At 46.8% G+C, this 22,511-nt stretch overlaps 1 protein-coding gene across 1 annotated transcript in view; it reads left to right on the top strand.

Annotated features, from left to right (window-relative positions):
• Positions 1-799: 799 nt before the first annotated feature.
• The window catches only part of skia (v-ski avian sarcoma viral oncogene homolog a), a 71,925-nt gene continuing 50,213 nt past the window's right edge, over positions 800-22,511 (top strand). Inside the window, exon 1 of the mRNA XM_054609766.1 lies at positions 800-2,266. Coding sequence (XP_054465741.1) covers positions 1,322-2,266 — 945 coding nt within the window. The 5' untranslated portion in view covers positions 800-1,321. The remainder of the gene's footprint in view (positions 2,267-22,511) is intronic.

The raw sequence follows: 22,511 nt of genomic DNA, 5'->3' as shown, positions 1-22,511 counted from the left end.
ACTCATTCTGCAGAATGGCCTCTTTAAGCTATTATATAAGCTAATATATATATATATGTAATAGTAGCCTAATGTGTTAATCTTACTCATGCCTTAACGCGTAAAGTCAGATGTAACAGCTTGGTTGTATCTATACATAGTACAGCTGTCAAATCTGACATATAGTAGCTTAGAGTAAAAGGACGTCTGCAAAATGTGTCGCGCGGCACATTAAAATAGTATATTCTTAAGTAAAGAACTTGCGCTCACTACTGTAGTTTTTTTTTTTTTTTTTTTTTTTTTTTTTTTTTTACTGTAAGACAGTTTAATGTACTTTTTTTTTTTTTCTCTCACATGACGTGAACGCAGCATTCGTATTCCACTCTCTCCTTCCTTCTTCACTTCTTTTTTTCTACTCTCTGTGCAGGGCAGCGGGTGTGTGTGTGTGTGTGTGTGTGTGTGTGTGTGTGTGTGTGTGTGTGTGGTGGTGTGGTGGTGGTGGTGGTGGTGGGGGGGGTGACGGCTTGTTCCTGGAAGAGCCCAGCCTGCCTGCAGAGTCACTCACATTCCTGGCTGGGATTCAATGACTGAGCCAGACACACAAACACAGAGGGAGGGGGGGCGAGAGAGAGAGAGAGAGAGAGGCCTAGACGGTGCACGAGGGAGAGAGAGAGAGAGCAAGAGAGAGTGAGAGAGAGAGAGAGAGAGAGGCCTAGACGGTGCACGAGGGAGAGAGAGAGAGAGCGAGCGCGAGAGAGAGAGCGAGCGAGCAGGCTGGCTCTCAGACTGGTGCTCTCCATACAGTCGGAGAGGAGCGCGGGGGCAGACGCAGCGGATCGCAGTCCTCGACGGCGGAAAAGAGTCTAAAATAAGGATTGTTTTTTCGAGCAGTATCGACTCACATCTAACCCCCCCCCCCCTTTTTTTTTCTCTTTTCATTTTTTCGCCCACATCGTTTATTGGGAAATCCAAAACAATCGGAACTTCTCTGGAGTTTGGAGAGAGGTTTTTTTTTCTTCTTCTTCTTCTTCTTCTTCTTGTTCTTCTTCTTCTTCTTCTTCCAGATATGGACAGTCGGCGACCCGCCGCAGGGAGCGACCGGCCGGTGTCCGCTCAGTAGTCCCGGGGATAAAACTGCAACAAAACAAACAGAAACCAGCCACTCGCCTTTCTGGGACTTTTTTTTTTTTTTTTTTTTTTCCACTGGATGTTTGATGAAGCGCTTCACAATTGTGGTCAGTTCTCGGACACCGTGGATTTACCAGCTCCAGGAAAGGATAGATCCTCGCGGTTCCCGGTCGACTACGAGAAGGATTTACGCTTCTAAAGTTGCAGAAAAAACATGGAGACTGTAAGTCGGCAGAGCTTCCAGCCTCATCCTGGACTGCAACAAACTCTCAAGCAGTTTCACATCAGCTCTATGAGCTCTCTTGGCGGACCGGCGGCTTTCTCTGCCCGGTGGCAACATGAGCTCCTCTTCAAGAAGGAGGGTAAGGAGCCCGAGCCCGTCCTGCAGCATCTGCCGCCGCCGGTGATGCCGGGCCCGCTGTTCATCCCGTCGGACCGCTCCACGGAGAGGTGCGAGACGGTCCTGGAGAGCGAGACCATCTCGTGCTTCGTGGTCGGCGGCGAGAAGCGGCTGTGCCTGCCGCAGATCCTCAACACGGTGCTCCGGGACTTCTCCCTGCAGCAGATCAACTCGGTGTGCGACGACCTGCACATCTACTGCTCGCGGTGCACGGCGGACCAGCTGGAGATCCTGAAAGTCATGGGGATCCTGCCCTTCTCGGCTCCGTCCTGCGGCCTCATCACCAAGACGGACGCGGAGCGGCTCTGCAACGCCCTGATCTACGGAGGCGCCTACCCGCCGCGCTGCAAGAAGGAGCTGAGCGGTGGTGGTGGAGGAGGTGGTGGTCTTGGTGGTGGTGGAGGAGGCTCGCTGGAGCTGGAGCTCACCGAGAGGAGCTTCAAAGTCTACCACGAGTGTTTTGGCAAGTGCAAGGGCTTGTTCGTGCCGGAGCTGTACAGCAACCCCAACGCAGCGTGCATCCAGTGCATGGACTGCAGACTCATGTACCCGACGCACAAGTTCGTGGTGCACAGTCACAAGGCACAGGAGAACAGGACTTGCCACTGGGGCTTCGACTCGGCCAACTGGAGGGCGTACATCCTCCTGGGCCAGGATTACTCGGGGAAAGAGGAGAAGGCTCGTCTGGAGCAGCTCCTGGACGAGATCAAGGAGAAATTCGACTTCGCCAACAAGTACAAGAGGAAAGCTTCGTCCAGGGTGAGTGGGTCCTGTGGTGTCTTCTGGCTGGTCTTTATTCCCCCCCCCCCCCCCAAGTTGTCCAGGTCCTGTTGATGCATCCGAGCTCATCTTGAGAGTTATTCTATTTTATTCATTCTATGTAGCCTACGCCTCCCTCTAGCAGCACACAGCTTCGTTCTGAAGTTTGTTCCATGTGGTGGCCCTCCCTAAATGGGAACGTATGGGGGCCCCAAAATTTGGAGGGGCCCCCCCCCATCGAAAATGATCCGCACAGCACTAGAAAATGTCCCAACTCCAGGGAGTTCTGGATCGGTTCCTTGAGAGGGTTTTTTCCCCGCGGTTCCCACAAAATTCTAAATTTGGCCCCCCAGGTAACAAAAATACATTAAAAAAAAAAGGAATCTGGGGCTCAACCTTATCATATGGATATGTAATGTGTGTCAGTATCTGTATACTCAACAACTCAGTATTGACTCATCTTTGACATATTGCTACTAATTGGGCCTCATCCGGCAATGAAAGCAAAACGCCTCTGGCGGTAATAAAGCCATTATTTGCTTGTGAAACACCTCTCAGGCTCACTTTTATTGGCCTGTACTGTAAATACAATCTCATTTACCAACAAATGGCTCAATTGGAAACTGTAAACAACATTTAGGGGTGTGTGTGTGTGTGTGTGTGTGTGTAAGTTAAACTTGAATTCAGATGGGAGCAAACTATTCTTCTTCCTTTCTCCAAATCATCCTTTTAAATGGCATTTCATTCTACTGCTTCTCCCTCAAACACACACACACACACACACACACACACACACACACACACACACACACACACACTGAGGAAGGGATATCTCCTCCTTAGTCTACGTTTCTGCTTGTTCTGTCATCGCGTGTGTGTATGTGTGTGTGTGTGTGTGTGTGTGTGTGTGTGTATGTGTGTGTGTACCATGGTAAGGGATGCACTCCCACAGCAGTAGGAATTTTTTTTCATCATTTTGCTCATTTGTGTGTCTGTGAAGCCTTATGTGTCACATTAAATGTAATGTCCGTCTGTCTGTCATGTGCCTGGCTTCCTGTTGGTTTTAATCAGCGCTGCTATCGGCGTTGAAGTCTTTTCTTTTTTTCCCCCCTCCGGTTGTGTCCACATTCTCCCCTTTCTCCTCTTGCATGAGGCAGTTCTAGCACATTCATAATAATCAGACTCAGTGCATCCATGCAGCCAGGTACCGGCTCTGCGTGTTTCCCGCGGTTTCTGTGATCAGATACAAGACTTACGACCAAATGAAGTACTTACAGACAGCCGAATCTGGTTTTTCCATGCTTCCTACCAGCTTTGTCAAACTGTATGAGGGGATTATAATCTGTGCTTTGGTGTGCAGACCAGGCAGGAGGTTGCAGAGAGAGTAGTTGGGTGGTAGACTGATAAAAGGATCCCCCCCCCTCCTCCTCCTCACCCCTCCCCTAGAAAAAAAGGCCAGTGTAGCCATTTGCATGAGCTGTTACACATGAATGGAGTTGATGGAGCAGGGTTTAGAAGTATTGTGGTGGAAACATAATATGATCGCAACAAAGGAGAGCATTCAGCAAACATCAGATCCCCCCCCTCCCAAACATCCAGCTACCCGAGGCCAGCCCCCACCTCTGACATACACGCACTCATCCCCCCCCCCCCTCTTACCTACTTTCCACTCCAGTCTGACTGAAACCAGAACGGACCTCTGGGCAGCAGACTTGTAGATGGAGGCGCAGAAAGCAGAAGCAAAAGTGTTTACAAGGAGCCCCCCCCCCCCATCCAGTCCTCTGCTGAGGCTCCTCTCAGAGGAATCTTGCCAAAGACAGAGAAATCGGAGAGCCCATTGAAGTCCAGAAGAGTACCAAAGCACTGCCATGCATGGTGAATACCCACTCTTGGCACACACTTCCATTCAGACTCAAGTGGGCACACCTCAAGCACCCCCCACTTCCAGGGGCCTCTTCTATTTTTATAAGTGCCGACGGGGCACCCAAGTGTTAAGCCCTAGGCTCATTTGAGCCTCTACCGGGCTTTTTAATTTGACTCCTCCTTTTTTTCTCCCCCTCTGCAAGAACCTTGTTTCAAGAAACGCTAATGAGGGAATACATGCTGGGTGGGAGTTGAGGAATATTCCTTAACTTATGGCAACAGAGCTCCCCTTTGTCAGCACAATTCGGTACAGAAAAGGTTCTTGGAGGATGCAAGGCAGAGTTGCTAGACTGTGTCGAGCCGCCTTCTCCCGTTCAGCGCACGTGGAAAATGCCATCATCGGCGTGTTGTCAGCAGAGTAACCGGGCAGCTCTGTGAATATTAATGAGGGTGTTTCAAAAGTGCTCGCAGCAGTCTCGCATGCAGACAGACACAGGAAGTGATATTGTCACACTTCCCTGCCTGCAGATGCTCTTCGGAGAGCTTCCTTCTGAGACGTGCTGAATCACAGACCGTTTGAGCAAAGGCGTTTTTGCTTTTTTTTTTGCAGCATACCTGCATTTTGTGGAAGGGGCACGACTTTGCAGTAGAAGTTCAGTCTCTGTTCTTATCTGAGAGGATATGAGACACAGCGCTGACTGTGAACAGCAGCGAGCCTATGCAGCGGTCTATTGAATTGTTTCACTTTGAATAAGTTTATGTGCTGGGTGTGGAACACTTCTCCCAGTCGCTCCTGCCAGCCCTTGGCTGCAAGTCTTTTGGTTTCTGGCTGGTCCACATGTGGGTGGCACACATAATCAGTGGCTTTCCGCATCAGGATGTTTAGATAAGGGTTGCGGCTACAGATTTAGTGTGTTGCTAACTTTATAATTTGCCCTCAAGATGATGTGATTTCTACACAATCCGTCTGTTTTAGGCAGATATGAAAGACGAGGATGGGGGGGGGGGGGGCGGCCTTGCTGTTGAGCCAGCTCATGCTTGCCTCAAAAGCAGACAGTCTATGTCAAACTTGTTTTTTTTTGGCGTAGATCCTGTTCAGTTGCAACGCCTGTCACTTTTGGAAATAAAGTGTATTTTCTATGTTGAAGTCATGGAATTGGGCACAACATGTTTACGGGTAAGGGCTCATTCATTAGAGGCAGACGGGCAGTGAGCCTGTAATACATTCCAGACCTGCCACTCCTTCAGAGAGGTGAGGATGTTTTAACTGTTATAGAAAACACTCTTTACTTGGCTTAAATAAAACGGGTCTTTTGAAAACAGTAAGAGAATTCCAGGTTCCCTCTTAATCCAAGGACACATAACGATTCTAAAGTGGTTGGAAGGGATTTGAGGTGTATTTAGAATCAGTCAGAACAATTCCGTGCTTATGCTCCATTATGTTACTGTACCCTGCAGGCTGTTTCCATGCTTTAACCCGCGGTTCATTGCAGTAAAAAGCTTAAACTGAAGCTGACTAATGTTCTGTTGCACGGAACTATTTCGCCCTGTAATTGGCAAAAAGTAACAACTTTTGTCATTTGTGTGGTGTCAATATTTGCCTCTAAAGCATTACCCTCTTATATCTGGCAACCGTTCTCTAATGCGCAGGAGCTAACACTTCCCCTTTTACTTCCACTTCCCCCGCCCCTGAGAAGCCCCCACTGCTGCTTGGGGTATCTGGCCTCCAGCTGAAGGGGCCGCTTGTTTCAGGAGGGAGGTGGGGCAGTGGTGGTGGTGGTGGTGGGGTCCAGGAGGAAGTGAACTCCCCAAGGGAATAAAGGCCCATGTCCTGTTTCATATGCAAGGCGCAGTGTTGGCTAAGCCTGCTGACAGCCAGCCATGTCCACACGGTGGACAGGACAACAGCTGGTAGCTGTGCATTTCAATGGCTGCTGGGGGAATATTTCCATTCTCTCTTCACGGGTGTTTGGCAAAATGCAACAGTTGCAAAAGTCCGCTGCAATTTTGTCCTGATTGTGTGTGGATGGGAGGGAAAGTGTTTTCAAGAGATTCAATGCTGGATTTTCTGTTTTGGTGGTTCTCTGTTTTTCCTGTCAAATAGTATAATTTAGAATTTGTCCTCTGTGCTTTGAAAAGGAGGAAGCCACCAATTAAATTAGGCCTGTATAATGAGTTCTGTTGCCTGGCCAGGCTGCCAGTCTGGGTTTCTAATGGAAGACAGTCAGTCCATGCTGTGAGGCATGACTGAGGGTCAGAGAGATCAATGGCAAATTGACATTCAAGTGTCTTTACGTCAAGTGTGATTGAAAACTCCATCGCTTGTCGAGCTAAAGCGGACTGACAGACCAGCACAGACAGTGCCTCCTCCCTGGAGATGTCTGGCTGGCATTCTGAGAAAAAAGCCATTTTAAGGATGTTGACTGTATTTGCTCTTAGCTTGAATGCTATGTGTCTGTGTGCTGAAACTTTTATTAATAACGTTCCACATATGCCGGGGCTTTTCCAAAGCCTTATTCATTTTTCTTCCCCTATGCAGGATAGTGCTAAAACTACAGTTATTTAACTTAAATGTCAGTGAATATTGACTTTGCTCTGGGGCCCCTCGACAAAAAATTGAATAAGCAATAGATTTTTTCCATTGCACTGGCCTTTCCTTTTTTTTTTTTTTTTTTTCCTGCTGTGTCACGTATGACATCGTTGACACGCCAGGAGAAGGATTAAAATAGGGTTGGGTGATATTTAGCTCCAATACTGATGATAATGCTTTATGAAAAACAACAATATTCGAAATTATTATCCAGAAAATTAAGCATGCATTCATACAGCTTAGTTTAGTTTAGCAGCAGATTAGCTTTAGCTTAGCATTCAAACAGCTCCTTGATGTCTCCAAAACCAATGAGGCGATACTTTCTAAAGCAAACAGCTTCATAGTTTCCCAATAGAACTCCTAATGAGGCCGTTGTGTTGAACCTTTGCGACTGACCAAAATGTACTTTCTGACCCCCTAGTTCTATTATTAAGCATGTGAAAATCGGTCATGTTGTAGTTAAGAGAATATCAGCTTGAGTTGAAAAACCTCAACGCTACAGCTATCTGCGGCGAATAGCCAAAGCGTCATTCAGGAGGAGACAGTGACTGAGGAGACCAAGAAAAGGAAAAGTTTAAGCCATTGTCTGCCCCCCCCACCCCCTCTGCTGCAAACCCAGCCCACTAGCTCCTACATCCGTCAGCAGCGCCTTGACAAATGGACGGACGGAGTGGCGGCCAAGTTCTTCATGAAGAACTGGCTGGTCGGCGTTTTTGCGGAGGAGGAGACCAGGGGCAGGGGGAAACAAGGCTCTCTGTGGCTATGGGGTTACCTCCCACTTACCCTCTGTTCCACTCAAAGAGAGGATAAAAAGGTTCCAAGCGATCCATGTAGCCACTGTAGGGAACCCTGCATGCAAGCAGTCTGAGAAAGTCAAGCATGCAAAAGCTCAGAGCAAATGCGCTTGAGGAGCCAAGAGCATGCGTGTAAATGAAGTGTACTTCCTCACACTCGGTGAAACCCCCCTCTCAGAATATTCATATCCTTCTGATAACGCAGGAAGCTAACAAGCACACTCAGCTTGTGGCTATTCTTAAGTCTCCGAAGGACCTTGAGCGTGTCTAACTGGAGATATTGTGAGAATGGCACGGAGGGGAGAACCTGGTGACCTCCTTCAGGTGTTGCGTGAAAAGGAAACTCTCATTAAGTCTGACCCGACCGTTGGCTTGTGAACGACGATGTGTCAAGCTTTTGGTGGGCATTCAATATTGATGGTAGGGTTACTGTAGGCGGTGGGGTCCCGCGTGTTTATTTAATGAGAGGGTCTTTGAAATATTCATCAACACACATGCCATGTAAGCCCAGTTATTGTCCTGTCTACACCTCCCCAAGCACCATCCTCCAACCTTTCGCCTCCTTACCTGCCCCGTGGCTTCTGTACGGGGGATGCATAGGCAGCGCTCAGATGTTAGGCCAGCATCACACTGAATTAGCATTTTAGTGTCTGCCAAGTGGCAGAAAGCTTCAAGCTACACGCAGAATGTGAGGTTAGGAAGGAGCGATTTCAGGTGAAAAGGTTGAAAAACTCGAGACGTTTAAAAGATCAGTTGTATAATGCAGTTCTAACAGCAAGGAAGGTCTTTCATGAAACCATCTCCACGTTACTGTAATGTCATTGAAATGCTACTGAATACAAGGTCAGGAGTTAAACCCCCAACCCCGAGGTTAATCCCCTAACCACGACATAGATGCCTCCTCACCTGCAAGCCACAAATGTTGTTGAGTTTCCAGCGAGGCTCTGGATGGGGCGGCCCCTCCTCCATGAGCACATGAATTGCACACATGATAAACATCTGCGTCTTATCTGAGAGCAGTTATGCTATCTGTTTGTCTTGACACGGAGGCTTGTATTGCACGTTATCACAGGGGCCAAAAGTGAGATTTTTTTTCTCCCAATCGTCTACGGTGTGTTTTGAAGGATACGCCGTGTGACCGTGGTGATGCTTGAGAAGCACCACATCTGATATAAACGTGGGAGAAAGTATCAGTCATCATGTCGTCTCGCTGTGTTTTTCTTTCTTAATATGCCATCTCTTTCACGTATGGATGTGTTTGGGGGAGAACAGCGGGACTGGGTGACCATTGGGTTCAAACTGGAAAACACTGCCGGGGCCGGCTTTCATTGCGAGATTGGAATTGTCGGGTGGGGGGTTTACTTTGTGCTGAGTCAGCGCAGGAGCACCCTTTGTATGTGACAGCAGTGTTGGCCTCTGGAGTTGCCCAACCCCCCATCCGTGTACCCCCTGTGCACCCATATGTTTGGACGACCTTTCCCTCCCCAAATAAAGAGGTGACCCACCTCACCCCTCGCCTCACTTGAAGCACAGTCGGCCAATCGCGTGCTGCTGAGCAACTCCCACGGGGCAGATGGCTGTCTGACGAAGGCAGCTAGACTCTCACACACACACACACACACACACACACACATTACCATCCAACAAATTAACATCCGGCGCGGCAGCTATGTAGGGTAACGAATGTTTGCATGACGAAAGGTGCACTCAGATGCGTTTCAGATTTCGTTGAAGGATTTTGCGCTCACACAAAATATGAAAATCTGCGCGACACATTCCAACATTTGAATAGCAAAGGCATCCTCTGCCTCATTGAGTGTGTGATTGCGCATGGTTGGCTGGTTGGGTTTATGAATGTGTGTGTGTGTGTGTGTGTGTGTGTGTGTGTGTGTGTGTGCTTGTGCTGTGCCTGGATCAGCTGTAGGAGCTGTAGGAGGAGATTAGCATGAGCTCACTGCCTACTCATTTCCATCCCCATCTGCCTGTCTCCCACAGTGATGCTTCCCCTCACCCCCAACCACACAACACACACACACACACACACACACACACACACACACACACACACGCATTAGCACAGACATCCACACAGCACCCAGATTCCACCCCCGCAATGCCTGCTTAGTCTTATAACGAATACAGAAGCAGACAGAATCACGTGCATGCACACACACACACACACACACACACTCACACACACACACACACACACACACACACACACTCACACACGCACACGCACACACACACACTCACACAAAGACTTGTGGATAACAGCACAGAGCCTAGAATATCCTCCCATAGTGTCATGTCAGAAGCCAGTGGTCAATCCCACGCTGTTGGGACAACAACTGACGGGGGTGGCCTGTTTTCTCCACCTTAATCGTCTCTAAGTTTGGGAAGGACAGGTAGAGACAGAGGAGGCAGATACAGGGAGATTTTCAAGCTAATAATACACTGTGCTAATCTGATTTCTGATTGAACTGGCACGTTTCCTCCAAGGAGGGAGCCGCCAAGTCAACTCAGCAGGTTTGCAAAATCTCTGTCAAGTGGCTGGGTCGCTGATGTAATGAGAGATAAGGGGTTTTTATTTTAAAGAGGCACAGCAGCAAGGCTTCATTTCTATACAAAATTGAAAATCTGGTTTGTTGGTGCAGAAAAAAAACACAATTGGCAGAGCTTTTTTTCTTCACATATCTTTAATTATTCATCTTAAAATGTTATGCTACGGGGACGTATAGTGGGAGAAACGTTTGGGTCTTTGATTGTTACAAATGTGTAGCTCAAACTATTAAGTCAAATTCAGATTTTACTCCAATTCACCACCGTCACAGCTATGTAGTGCATAATGCACGAGGCTAAAAAGAAAAAAGATTCACCATAACCATAATTGGCCTTCAGTGTTTTCACCATCTGACTTATCTTAACCGTCATGGGACCAGGCAAAAAAATCAAGGAAATTCAGCGTTTCAAATGTACACTGCACATCTGCTTTGACTTCTATTGTATCCCACCATATCTAGTGCAGTCCCACCCAATATAAATATACTATTATCCTCGCTAAGACGATGCAGGCTTGTTTCACTGTGTCCTGCGCCACTGAAGTTCCTTTAGCACAAACCCTAGTTAACAGAGCTTTCACCTTTTTCTTCTCAAGCTCAAATTGTGTGCCGAGAGGGCATTAAATACTCCGCTACCCCTTTTTTTAAAATAATGGTGTGTCAGCTCTCAAAACAAGCATGTGGCGGCCAGTCCAAATGCTGGCAATGAGAAGAGCCTGAAAGGGGCTGGAGGTGTATTCTCTCTTGTTGTGAATGCAGGCCGGGTCCTGGGAAACCTCTTTGTTGTGGCTTTTTTTTTTTTTTTTTTTTTTTTTTTTTGCATTGACTCTGCAAAGGGGGATGTGGTGGTGGTGGTGGGGGTGGGTCACACTGGCTTGGCCTCAGCCATGTGGAAGGGCAGCTCCCAGGAGCTCTGCGAGGTATTATTGTAAGAGTACGGGGTAGGGGGGTAGATATATGCTGGCTAGCCATTGTCACCTCTTTTGTGTGCTGGGTATCAGCTGTGGATCTGTGATTGTGGGATGGATAGAGGTGATAGCCACCCCCCCCACCACTGTTGGATGATCAGTGCTCCCAAAGCGCCTGAGTCATGGACCGGTGCTCATTGTTTGCCTCCCCCCCTCCTCCATCCTCCCTCTTGCCGCCTGTTTGCTCATCTCTCCTGGAAGCGTTGCGGCTGCTGCCGTCCAGCACCAACGAACAAAGAGGAGAGGTATTCCTCGCAGCACACGTCTGCTCTCTAGTAACGCCCGTCAACAATCTCTATTGGTCATTATTGTCACGCACATGAAAGATGCTTCTGCTGCTCTGAAATCTATTGATACGAACATTTACTGAGCTTATCTGCCATTTTTGAATACCTCCCTACTTCATTTTACCGAGCAGTACTGCAGTTTGGAACAATATGGTTATTACGTTGAACTGTGAGGTTCCAAATAAAACTTGTCATGACAATAACTGTGATGAAGGTATCTTGACGGTTGTAAACAATCTTTGTAACTTTTCTGAAACAAACCAATTTTCAATTAGAAAAAAACTGGGTCAAAAGAGCCACAATACGTCTTTTGCAATGCCTGACAGTCCCAGTGAAACACACGTTAGAGCAGCTTAACATTCCGCGCTGTCAGTTTTCTACAGTGAAACAGAGTATTTCAGCTGTGTACAGTTACAAGAGAGTTATAAATCAAATCCTTCACGTTGGATTGTACTGTTAAAAAGTGGGTGGGCTTAGAGTGTAGCACGAAACGGAGCTACAGAGGACTGTGGCTCCGCACGCCCTTCTCTCAAAGTTATGATATTATTGACATCGGTTGGCTTACGTAAGCACACATCAATTTTTGTGTTACAGGAAGCAAATATCGTTTGATTTTGATACCAAAATGCAAAGAATTTGATTTGTTTGTGCATATATTGTTATTTAGGAACACAATATGATTGGAGATGTGACCTTAAAGAGTTAAAACGGTCTTTTTTTAATTCATCTTGATTTTTTAAATTCTCCCTCACTGCACACCTGAGGGAGTATTTTAATACCAGAGGGGTATAAGAGTCTTTAAGGATTAAGAACATGCCTTTTTCCTTTGCAGGAATCATTTAGATTAAACTACAGATGCTTTAGATTAAACGCTGTGGTACGCACGCCTTTTCTCAGAAAAGGTCGATCTTCAAACAGCTGCGATCTTTACTTTTGTTTCGTCTGCTCTGACTAACAGCCGACGTCTAGCAGCTCTCTGTCATGTTAAGGCAGTATGAGTTAATCTTAAACTGGTTTAATCAGGGAGTGGACCAATTTGCCCCATTGTTCCAGCAAAGCAACTTTGTCCTGAACTTTGACTGACCACTATACGCCTCTCTGTTTATCACAACAGTTATTTTATTAGAGGTGCTGTGAGGCCAGGTGTGCCACAAAGGAGAGACACAACAGAAAGTGGATGTCGTGTTGGAGCAGTGTAACACTTGAGAGGTTTGCAGGGTGAGATCACCGGGTTTTTGAAGTGAAACCAGTAAGTGCAGGACAGGTTTAGGCAGGTTCCAGTCGCTGAGTGCAGACTGGAGAGCAGGGTTAAACCCAGCTTGGGGGGGGGGAAGAGGAGAGAGAGCAGAACTAGACGGCTCTCATTTAGGCTGCCTGGGCAGACACAGTAACAAAGTCTGTGAGCTGTGGCCTGACAGGAAGTCAAGATGGAAGGTGTGTGTGTGTGTGTGTGTGTGTGCGTGTGTGTGTGTGTGTGTGTGTGTGTGTGTGTTGGTTGGTTGAGGCAGTGAAGGGGTTGGCCTCAGGAGACTCACTTTACTCCTCTGGAACAGAGTGTGGCAAACACAGGCTTATGGTGTGGTTAACATCCTTCCTCCAGACCGGCCAAGCCTTTCCTCCCCTCCAAGTCACCAATCTCTTGAATTAATCCATCCCAGCCCGCACTCTGGCAAATGAAGCGGCCATGCAGATGCTAAATAAAACAATATGCTGAAAGGAGAGCCCTCCTCCTGGCACAGATGCCTGCTTCTCAGGTTCAGGAAGCCTCCACCAGGCCCAGACTCGCTGCTCTGCTTTAACCCCCCCCCACCACACACACACCCCCTTCAAGTCAACCCATTGATTCCACATCCCACGCCCCCTCCCCAACACCACACATACTATTCATTTCTAATTGCCAAACACGCACACACACACACACACACATATGTGCAGATGCAGAGAAAAACTTAACAAATTCCCGCACACACACACACACAAACACAGCTTTCCAGGCATCCTCTGTCTACACTTACACACACACACGTGCACATACAATCATTACACGCACACGGAGCAGACAATAGACCTCTTGAAGTCCTTGGCTTGTAATTAATGTAATTGTAGATCTCTAAAAGACAAAGTAATGTGTGGTGTGTGTAACCGCCTCTGACCCAAAGTGAACACAAAGACATTATTCTCATTGCCTTCCTTCAGAGGAACACTGCCAAGGCTATCTTGAGCAGTAAGACATCGGTTTATATAAAGCCCACTGACACTTATATATTTCTGCTCTGGGTGTGCCTCTGTACGTGTGTGTGTGTGTGTGTGTGTGTGTGTGTGTGTGTGTGTGTGTGTGTGTGTGTGTGAGTGTGTGTGTGTGTGACAGCATTTGTGGTTTGCAGAGCTGTCACACTTTTCTCACCAGCGTTATCGCAACCAGGATGCATGTCTGCCACATTCTGGGACCCAGGCGGCCTCCGGCTTTCTCTCTACTGGGTGAACCCCATCAGATCTCTCTACTAATGTCTACTTATTATCCATAACTAAGATTAATACCCAGATGGTGGTTTTTACTGACAATGTTACACCTGGTCTGTACTTGTTACATTGTTTGTTGTGGTATGTCTTTCTCTGCTTACTTGGGAGAGTGTGAATCATGTACATTACATTGACTGAAAATACAACTTTTGTGCACATATTAATCACACAATTTCTAGATCAAAAATAAAATATAAAACAAAAATCGAAATAATTGGATTAGTGGAGATTTTGTCGCCCGGCCCTTTTTTCCCCACTGGACAAAAAACCCCATTACTGTTGGTAGGAAAGGGCATACATCTCCAAAAGGCAGTTGATGAGAGTATAGGGCATGTTGCAAACATCTGAGACATGGTTATGAAGATCATGATCTAGGTGCCACATTCTATCATGCAGCATGGCCAAGTGTAAATATGTATTTTTTTTCTCCCTTGAAGAGGTTATTTCATATAGATATAATCGAATGTTGGCAAGGATGTAAGATCCGCTCACAAGTGGTCGGGCCCAGATGCATTTCTCATTTTAAAGCACGGTTGAGGTGTGTATTGCGGCCCCTCTTATCTAGATTTGGACACTATCTGGACATATCTTGTTACAAGACACTGAGACTCAGACAGAGGAGAGCGTTGAGGGTTTTTGCTTAATTTTCCACAGAGCAGAGTCGCTGTTTGTTCTGAGAAGAAGCCGAGACGGGAGGCAGTGTTTAGTCTCGGCCCAAGGACAGAGCCAGAGGTGTTATTTCTCTCTTGTCTTTGTCTCAACCGCTCCTCCACGCTCCCTTGAACTGGTTAGTTTCACCTCAGTCATACCCATTCCTCCATCCTGCCAGACCCCCACCTTCAACTGCTTTCAGCGTCAGTGATGAAACCATTCAGCTCGGGAAGTGCAGTGAAACATCAGATTCCACTTCCTGCAGCAATCAATACATCTCTGGTCCCGCAGACACTCACCCACGGCCGAGAATGCATAGGCACACATGCACTGTCTCTCACTCTTGCCCACACCTGGTGTGATTTCACACTGTTTGCAAGTAAGAAGGTACTTTACTCAGAACCACTTACAACGGCAAGTTTTAGATTATTTTTCTAAGGCCTCGAAGACCTAAATGTTCTTCACATTTTCCAATGAAGAGATGTCACCTGTCAGTATACCAATTATTGAATGAATGGTGTTGAGTCAGTCAGGTCCCATCTTTAAAAACACTTGTATTGTGGAACCATCAATGTTGTCACACAAGCTACTTTCCCTCTAAATAAGCAGTCACCCACAGCACAGTTGTCAGTAGGTAGCTAGGTCTGGGTCTATAAGCGAGTTCCGGGTACCTCAGTGGGGTTCTTTGGGTCTTTTTTGATGCTTCCAGGAGATATATTTATTTGGCAGACATTTTTGTCCAAGCCACAGAGGATCAGGGAGGAGCCTTCAAGATTAACTGCATTTACACTCACTTCCACGTACTACATTGGCATTAAGTAACATATAAATGCCTAGAAAATTATATTTCTTGCCAAAGAGCTAGAGAAGGATAGAGAGAGTAAAAGAACATATTAGGTGAGTAAGTCATTTTGGAGAGGCAGGTCTGTAATAGATTCTTTTAAAGACTCGTCCCACCACCTCAGGAGCACACAGGAGATGAGTTTGGATTGAGATTGGCCGCCTCACAGTGACGGCCGGTCGGACAAGCCGTCATTCATTTTCGCAGATTGTAGTGAATGAGAAGACGGATGGATGGACGGATGCCTCAGTCATTCCTCCTCCTCCTCCTCCCCAACGGCAGTAATGAAATGATAGATCCCTGATGTGGATGGGAGCAGAAGTGGAGGGATGACCTCACAGCCACATAATCGCCGCGGAGGGACAAGCCGGCGGGTAATGTGTCCATTAGTCTTCCCTTTGCCAGAGGAAAAACCAACCTGGCTGGGAGACGAGGACAGGAAATGACACGAGATCTACTCTCTTTCCTCCCGCCGCCCACCCCCCCCCCCCTGCTCTGACTGACACTGAAACGTCATTTACGCTGGCATTTTGTCACAGATCATCCTCTTTTTGGTGTTTTGTCATGATTTTGTGACTTTTTGTGCTTCAAAAGTTAGGACTTTCTTGGATAAAGAGGTTTTCTAAAAACCTTTTGAACCTAAAACCCACTGGGAATCAGAATCAAACCATTGATGACTCCATGTATTGGTCTAACTCTTGCAAAAACCTCTGCATGGGACCGTCTCTGTGGTTGTGTAAATGTTTTCTACTGGGGGATCCTGTTGTTCCTTGCGTGGCCTACATATCATCACTGGGGTTCAGAGAGGTCGTTGATACCAGAGTTTACTCCAACAGAAGGCCCCTCCCCCTTTGTCACATGACATGTGTGGGGTGACTGTCAGTGGACAACAGCCAGAAGCCTAGACAGGCTTTTTTGTTCAAAATGAAAACACAGCACATACACACAAACACACACACTGAACAAGTGAACCCATGCTGTGTCACATGTTCACCTGCTACACTGCGGTCCCTCCTACTTCCCGTTTTCTCAGTACAGCCGGGGTGAGCTATGTGTTGGCCACAACAACCCTGCAGACTGACTCGGGTTGAACTTCTACCGCAGAGCCGTGGCAGGCAGAGACTTAGACTTCTGGTTTCGACACCACACAGACTTCCTGTGATGCCTCCGCCCTGCTGTCGGAGCGCGTCTTCAGCACGTAACAGTCCCCAAGTGTCTACTTTTTCTCATCCAATGTCATGTCTACTCACATGCTGTGATGAACGCTGAAAAACCCACCGGGCAGCAGTCGAGTGTGGTTGCGAGGTTGGTTCAGGTGGGGAGAAATTCTTTGAAAACTAGATGAACAAGTCACAGGAGTCACAGCACTGTGTTAACTGATTGGTGGTGGGTACTCTCTGGCCACACTGAGCGTTCAGCGGCCTCCACAGCTTTCCACATTGTATTGCAGCTCGTCGCGCACCCCACTTGCTTCCTTACTTTGCTGATCCTGTCTGTTTTCGGCGCATGTGTCTTCCTGGAAGGCTTAAATGACAGTCATATGTCACTTGTTTGGCATTAATGGATAAATCATCCCTAATGAGAAGTCACTTGACCATTTAGAATAAATCAGATGGCCCACAGAACACGGTCGGACAGGCCTCAAACAAATCAGGAGTTTGAGGTTAGTCGAACTTATTTGTAGGAAAAAGGCCCATGGCTAAATAATTAAACTCATAGTGTTGTCATAACTGACATAAACGGGGGAAAACTACAAACTATTAGTACTATCCAAAGATAAAATACTGGCTAAAGGAAGCTTCTGACTACAGTATCAGCATTCCAAAACCTGTATGTGTCAAACCAAGCTTCAGACCCTCCCCCCTCACCACTGGATAGCATGTGATCTGGCTCCAGAGTGAAGCCTCTCACTTGCTCAGCCTCTCCCAGAATCCAACAGTGGAACAAAATGTCCGGCTCTGGAGTGGAAAGCGCCAGTGTGTGCTGGCCAGCCGGCTCGGTTTTGAGGCTGCCCAGCACCCTGCAGTGGACCAAAGGGCCTCTTTGTGCTCTCCCTTCACAAAGATGAACCCCGAGCAGCAAATATATTAAAAAAAATACGCGTCCTAAAAACAAAACCAACAGCAGTGAACCAGCTGGGGTGGGGGGTCTGCAGCCCGTCACGCAGGGTCCAAGTGGAGGAGTCGCCAGAATCAGAGGTCACAAATAAGACCAGGAAGAAACAGGGGAAGGACGTTTTCTATTAGAGCTGAAGGGCCCCACCCCCCCCATCTCATTCCTCTTTCTTACAAACGAAACCACGATCGCTTTGCAAATGCTCATATTCGTCTCTGCAAACTGGAGTATCCAACAATAACTGTTGATATTTGGTTCTGATGTTTGGGTTGAAACAGAGACGTGGCTTTCTCTAGTAAAATTCCTCCGTCGCATGAGGTAACTGTTCTCCAGAGCAAACAAGGTTTAAAGCCCAGACGGTGACAGACGGGGTTGGTATTGTGAAAATAAATAAAACATACTCGTGACTATCAGCGCCTATGACAGTCATAAACAGATAGCCAGACCCAATCTACAAGCTGCTACGTCTCTGTTAACCCCGCTCACACCGGGCTTTATTTGCGCTGCGTGTGTGTTTCTATACAGTAGTGCTAATGAACTTTGAGCCTGGTCTGTGATAGTAAAAACCCAGTCGGCGGCCGCATGAGTGTTGTTTTCTGCCCTTGATGATTGAGGCCAGTCACGGCGGGGACCTGAGTATCAGCTTTACAGCATCAGATACACGCCTCAGGACCCGCCATGCGCACACACACAGCGTGGGCACACATAAGTGTTGACCGCTGGCCACGCGTGCAGGGCGCGTCGTACAAAGTCCCATTCAGGGTGTTAATTAGGCTAACCTGAAGTTCAGCGACCGGCGGTTCATTACAGGAATAGCACTGAAGTCCTAGAGAGGACAGCTTAAAAATGGGTTCCGTGTGTGTGTGTGTGTGTGTGTGTGTGTGTGTGTGTGTGTGTGTGGGTCGATGCTACAGGGCACAGCCAGCACCAGCTACCACGGAAATTTCTATTTCAGTCTGTCAGCTCGATGGGGCCGCAGACAGTCAGACACCTCTGTGGCGTAGAGTGAGGGAGGGAGGGGAAAAGCGATAATGGATTTACTTTAGTGTGTGTTTCAAGGTGCCAGACAGCGTCTCTCACTCTCTCTCTCTCCGTCTCTCTCTCCCTCTCTCTCTCTGAAATAGGGCTACGCCAGAGCTTGAGCATTAAGCCAAGGCAGGCTTGTGTGAAAAAAAAAGAAAAAATACTCTCCCTCTTCCTTTTCATGCTTGGAGAGAGCTGCAGCATTAAGTGAGAGAGGCATCAGACTAGTGTGTATGTGTGTGTGTGTGTGTAAGAGATTGTGAGTCTAATGCACCGCCTCCACACAGCACAGCGCTCTGGCCCTGCATTATCCCAAATGCTGCTGCTGTGATTGGAGCGGTAATGTGGTTGCTAAGCAAATGCAGTTTTCTTGGACTAAATCGGAATGGGCATGACTGCTTCCTGGCTGGCTGGCTGGTGGGCCGGGCTTGGGCGCCGCCGCTGCTGCGTGCTGACATGACTCACGCACAGAGACCAACACACACGCACATGGCGGAGTTGTTTCACTGCAGCGCCAGACAGATTTCAGAAAGGATTATTAGAAGACAGGCGCTTACATTTGTCCACTGGGGGGGAAAAAAGGAGAAAAATCACAGTGGTCTGTCCGCCATGTGCCTGGTGGTTCTATTTCTCAGACCTCATTAATTGAGTCATTTCCTTTTTGTCATTTTACTTGATCCAAATGAATAAAAAAAAGCAGGGAGATGACTTCCACTCGCTGATATTTGACTTATTTTTAAGTACTTGTCACATTCCAATATCAGGGTGACAAACTGGTGACTAATAATGCAACTGCTGTGTGTGTTTGCAGGCTACTAGTTATTACTGCAGTATGCTGGAACACATCACACTTCAGTAGGAAACCTGTTTGATATTTCATGATTATGTATTTACGTAGTTCACATAGCTTTGAAGGGATAGTTATGATGTGTCTGTAGGAGCTACTTCTCCATTGTCAGTGTTTTACTTCCGTAGATGGCGTTCGGAGAGACAGGCAGGAGTACCAGCATCATATATATTTAATATATCTTCACATCTTTACCTTGCTGTAAGAGAGCCCTTTCCGAAAAGGGGAACCGAAGCTGTTATCTGTGCTTTATTTAAAGCCACGAGACTCCGTTGACATAAACAGCATTGATAAGTTTCATTAGAGACAAAAGTCTCTTCAAGAATTCAAGGTGAAACATTGTGAGCAAATGAAAACTGCTTTGTATAATCTTAAAGCAGCATTTGAAGATTCAGAAAAGATGTTCTGTATTGTACAGATAGTGTCACGTTTAGAAGTCTAGTCCAAGTCACTCTTTGCTCTCTGGTTGCCATTCAGCCCGCCAGCTACGGGCTCGTGTTTCCGGTAAGGTGAAATGGTATCTGGGGGTCAACTGTCCGTCAAAGAGCGAGATGGCGTTGCGAGGTCAGTCGAGTCCGGCGGGCGGGGGGGGTTCTTGAAGGTGGTTTTAATAAAAGCAGTAGCCTTAACTGTTAGCGGTCAGCATGACACATTCTTGTCAGGAGACCTTAAAGCTGGACGGGGCCAGCAATTAGCCCTTCCAGAAGTCAAGAGGTGGTGATGTGGAGGGCCCCAAGGTGCACGCAGGGATCCACTTTCAAACATGTTTGGAGTAGTAGTACTGTCCAAATATGTGTAAGGGATTGTGCGTGAGAGCAGGATGTCATCTGCTTTTAGCTTCTCACTGGGAGTGTCACATTTCCTCACTTTACGTCGAACCTACTCCACTGACTGCTGAGTACGTCTCACTCAGTGTAGACGGAGCAAACACCCAAAGCACCGCCCCTTTGGCAATAACTCGCCTTTTCAATACCAATGAAGTAATTCACATTCCATTTGCTTATTCAATTCATACACAACAGTGCACGTGGCTGACATGTGTGTGTTGTGTATGAACGCGTATATGCAAACTGAATTGTTGAGCTCCGGACCGCCACCGCTGTTTGTGCAACACTGAATGAAGTGGGGTCCTCAGTGCTGGTTTCGAAATGTCCATTCAAGAAGGGACATCAGAGACTGATCATATAAAAAGTAACATCCCAATAGTGCTGAAAAACGCATTGCTTACTAAAACAGTTTTAATAATCTAATCATTAGTCATTTTAAGAGCTCATCAAGGAAAAATAAGAAAAAGAAATCATAAATTCCAGTTTCACAAATGTATGAATTGGCTGTTTTCTTTCTCTTCTAAATGGAAACTATACAAGTTACAGATTTATCAATGAATCAATACGTTGGAAAAAATGATAAATTAGTTTGTAACAGAAGTATAGTATAAACTGCAGCGCTATGTTCTAAGAATTTGGGAAATCCTCTTGTTTGCTGTCTTACTGTGAGTCAGAGGAGGAGATAAGTTTAGTTTAGCTTCACACATAACCTGGAAACAGCTAGCATAGTTTTGTTAAAAAAATATTCTTACCAACAACTAGGGCTTCAGCTTGTTTGTCAGAATCTTTTCGATGCTAACGATCTGTTCTTGGACACAAATGTATTCAAGTCAAACTAAGCTAACATTGTTGGCTTGCCTACATACTAACAAGACATCAAAGGTGTTACATTCTGAATTCAGAGCACATCTATTGCCTCCAAACGGCTCTCAACATTGTGACGGCTAGTTAACGCTTTGAAATATTCAATGGTCACATTTATGGTATGCATTTTGAAATGATTGAGGCCTGATACCCGGTCTAATTTAATCTGACTCTAATCTGAAATGTTTGACTGTTCCTTTAAATGGTTCTTTGCAGCAGCACATAATGTAGTGCAGCCCTGCAGAAGTGTCCTCTGCTGCTGTATGGAACCCTTTCTGTTGAGAGTGTGTTAGCGAGGAAGGCCTCATGTGGGCCTGACCTGATTCCAGCCAAGCATCGCGTGCCTGACCAGAGCGTCTCTGTGTTCTCTCGCTCTTTCCCATCCATCCATCCATCCATCCATCCGTCCTCTCTCTCTCGCTCTCTCTCATCCATTCTTCTCTTGCTCTCTTTTTTTTCTCTCTCCTTTTTCCCTCCGCATTACAGTGTGCCTCATCGCCCATGCTGCACAGTTCACTTGAAAAAACTATTTTATGCATACACACACACACACACACACACACACACACACACACACACACACACACACACACACACACACACACACACACACACAACAGGGTCCCACAAGCTCCCAGCATGCCTACCTCATTGGAGCTGAACTGAACAATTTCACAGCGGCTTTACAGCAGACAGTTGCACTTGTCTGCCTCCACGCTGTTCAAAGAGACAGGAGAACAACTTTACATATCTTGGTCAAAATTAAGAAATAAACGGGAAAAACATCTTTTTAGATAACAAACTGCATACTATTTTCTCTTACATATAAATATCCTAGCAAGGGGAATATCCGAGCGTTCACTTATTTGTGAAATGTTTCCTGTTGGATGCAAAGCCATCATCACAGATGAGTCTTGAGGGTCCAGTTTAACCTGCCAACCTGCTGCTGGACGTATGCCAGCACGGAGCAGAGGGCGTCACTGGTTCGCCTTGTTTTCTGTTTTTTTACTGGCATTGGTGCGGGCCGTCCTGCAGGGCCAGTGGATTCTTCAGAACAAGGAAGCATGCACACACACACACACACACACACACACACACACACACACACACACACACACACACACACACACACACACACACACACACACACACACTGATGAAAAGCAGTTGCAGTTGTTCGCTTAGAAACTTACTAGTTTTCTGGCTTGCGAGGATGTAAAATACATATTCACACAAGTGGTTCCAAGTGGATTTGAATCAGATAAAAACATTGGTGTGATGCTCTATCAGTTATTGTACCAAGCTGCTAGTATACTCTGCCTCATTATAAACTCCATAGGGTTTAGGCAACCCTTACCCTCCCCTCCGTCTTTCAGAGGTTCTGTTGTCGGGAGGGATGATCCAAGGCCTGTCAACCCCAATTACCCAGATGTGGGTCTCTGCCTCTATCCCTCCCACTAATCCCACTTTCTCTCTGTCTCTCTCTTTCCTCTC

This window comes from Anoplopoma fimbria, chromosome 12 (genome assembly GCF_027596085.1).
Source record: "Anoplopoma fimbria isolate UVic2021 breed Golden Eagle Sablefish chromosome 12, Afim_UVic_2022, whole genome shotgun sequence".
Classification (NCBI taxonomy): Eukaryota; Metazoa; Chordata; class Actinopteri; order Perciformes; family Anoplopomatidae; genus Anoplopoma; species Anoplopoma fimbria.
Note: the sequence above shows the minus strand (reverse complement) of the source record. Positions and strands in the feature narration are given on the sequence as shown.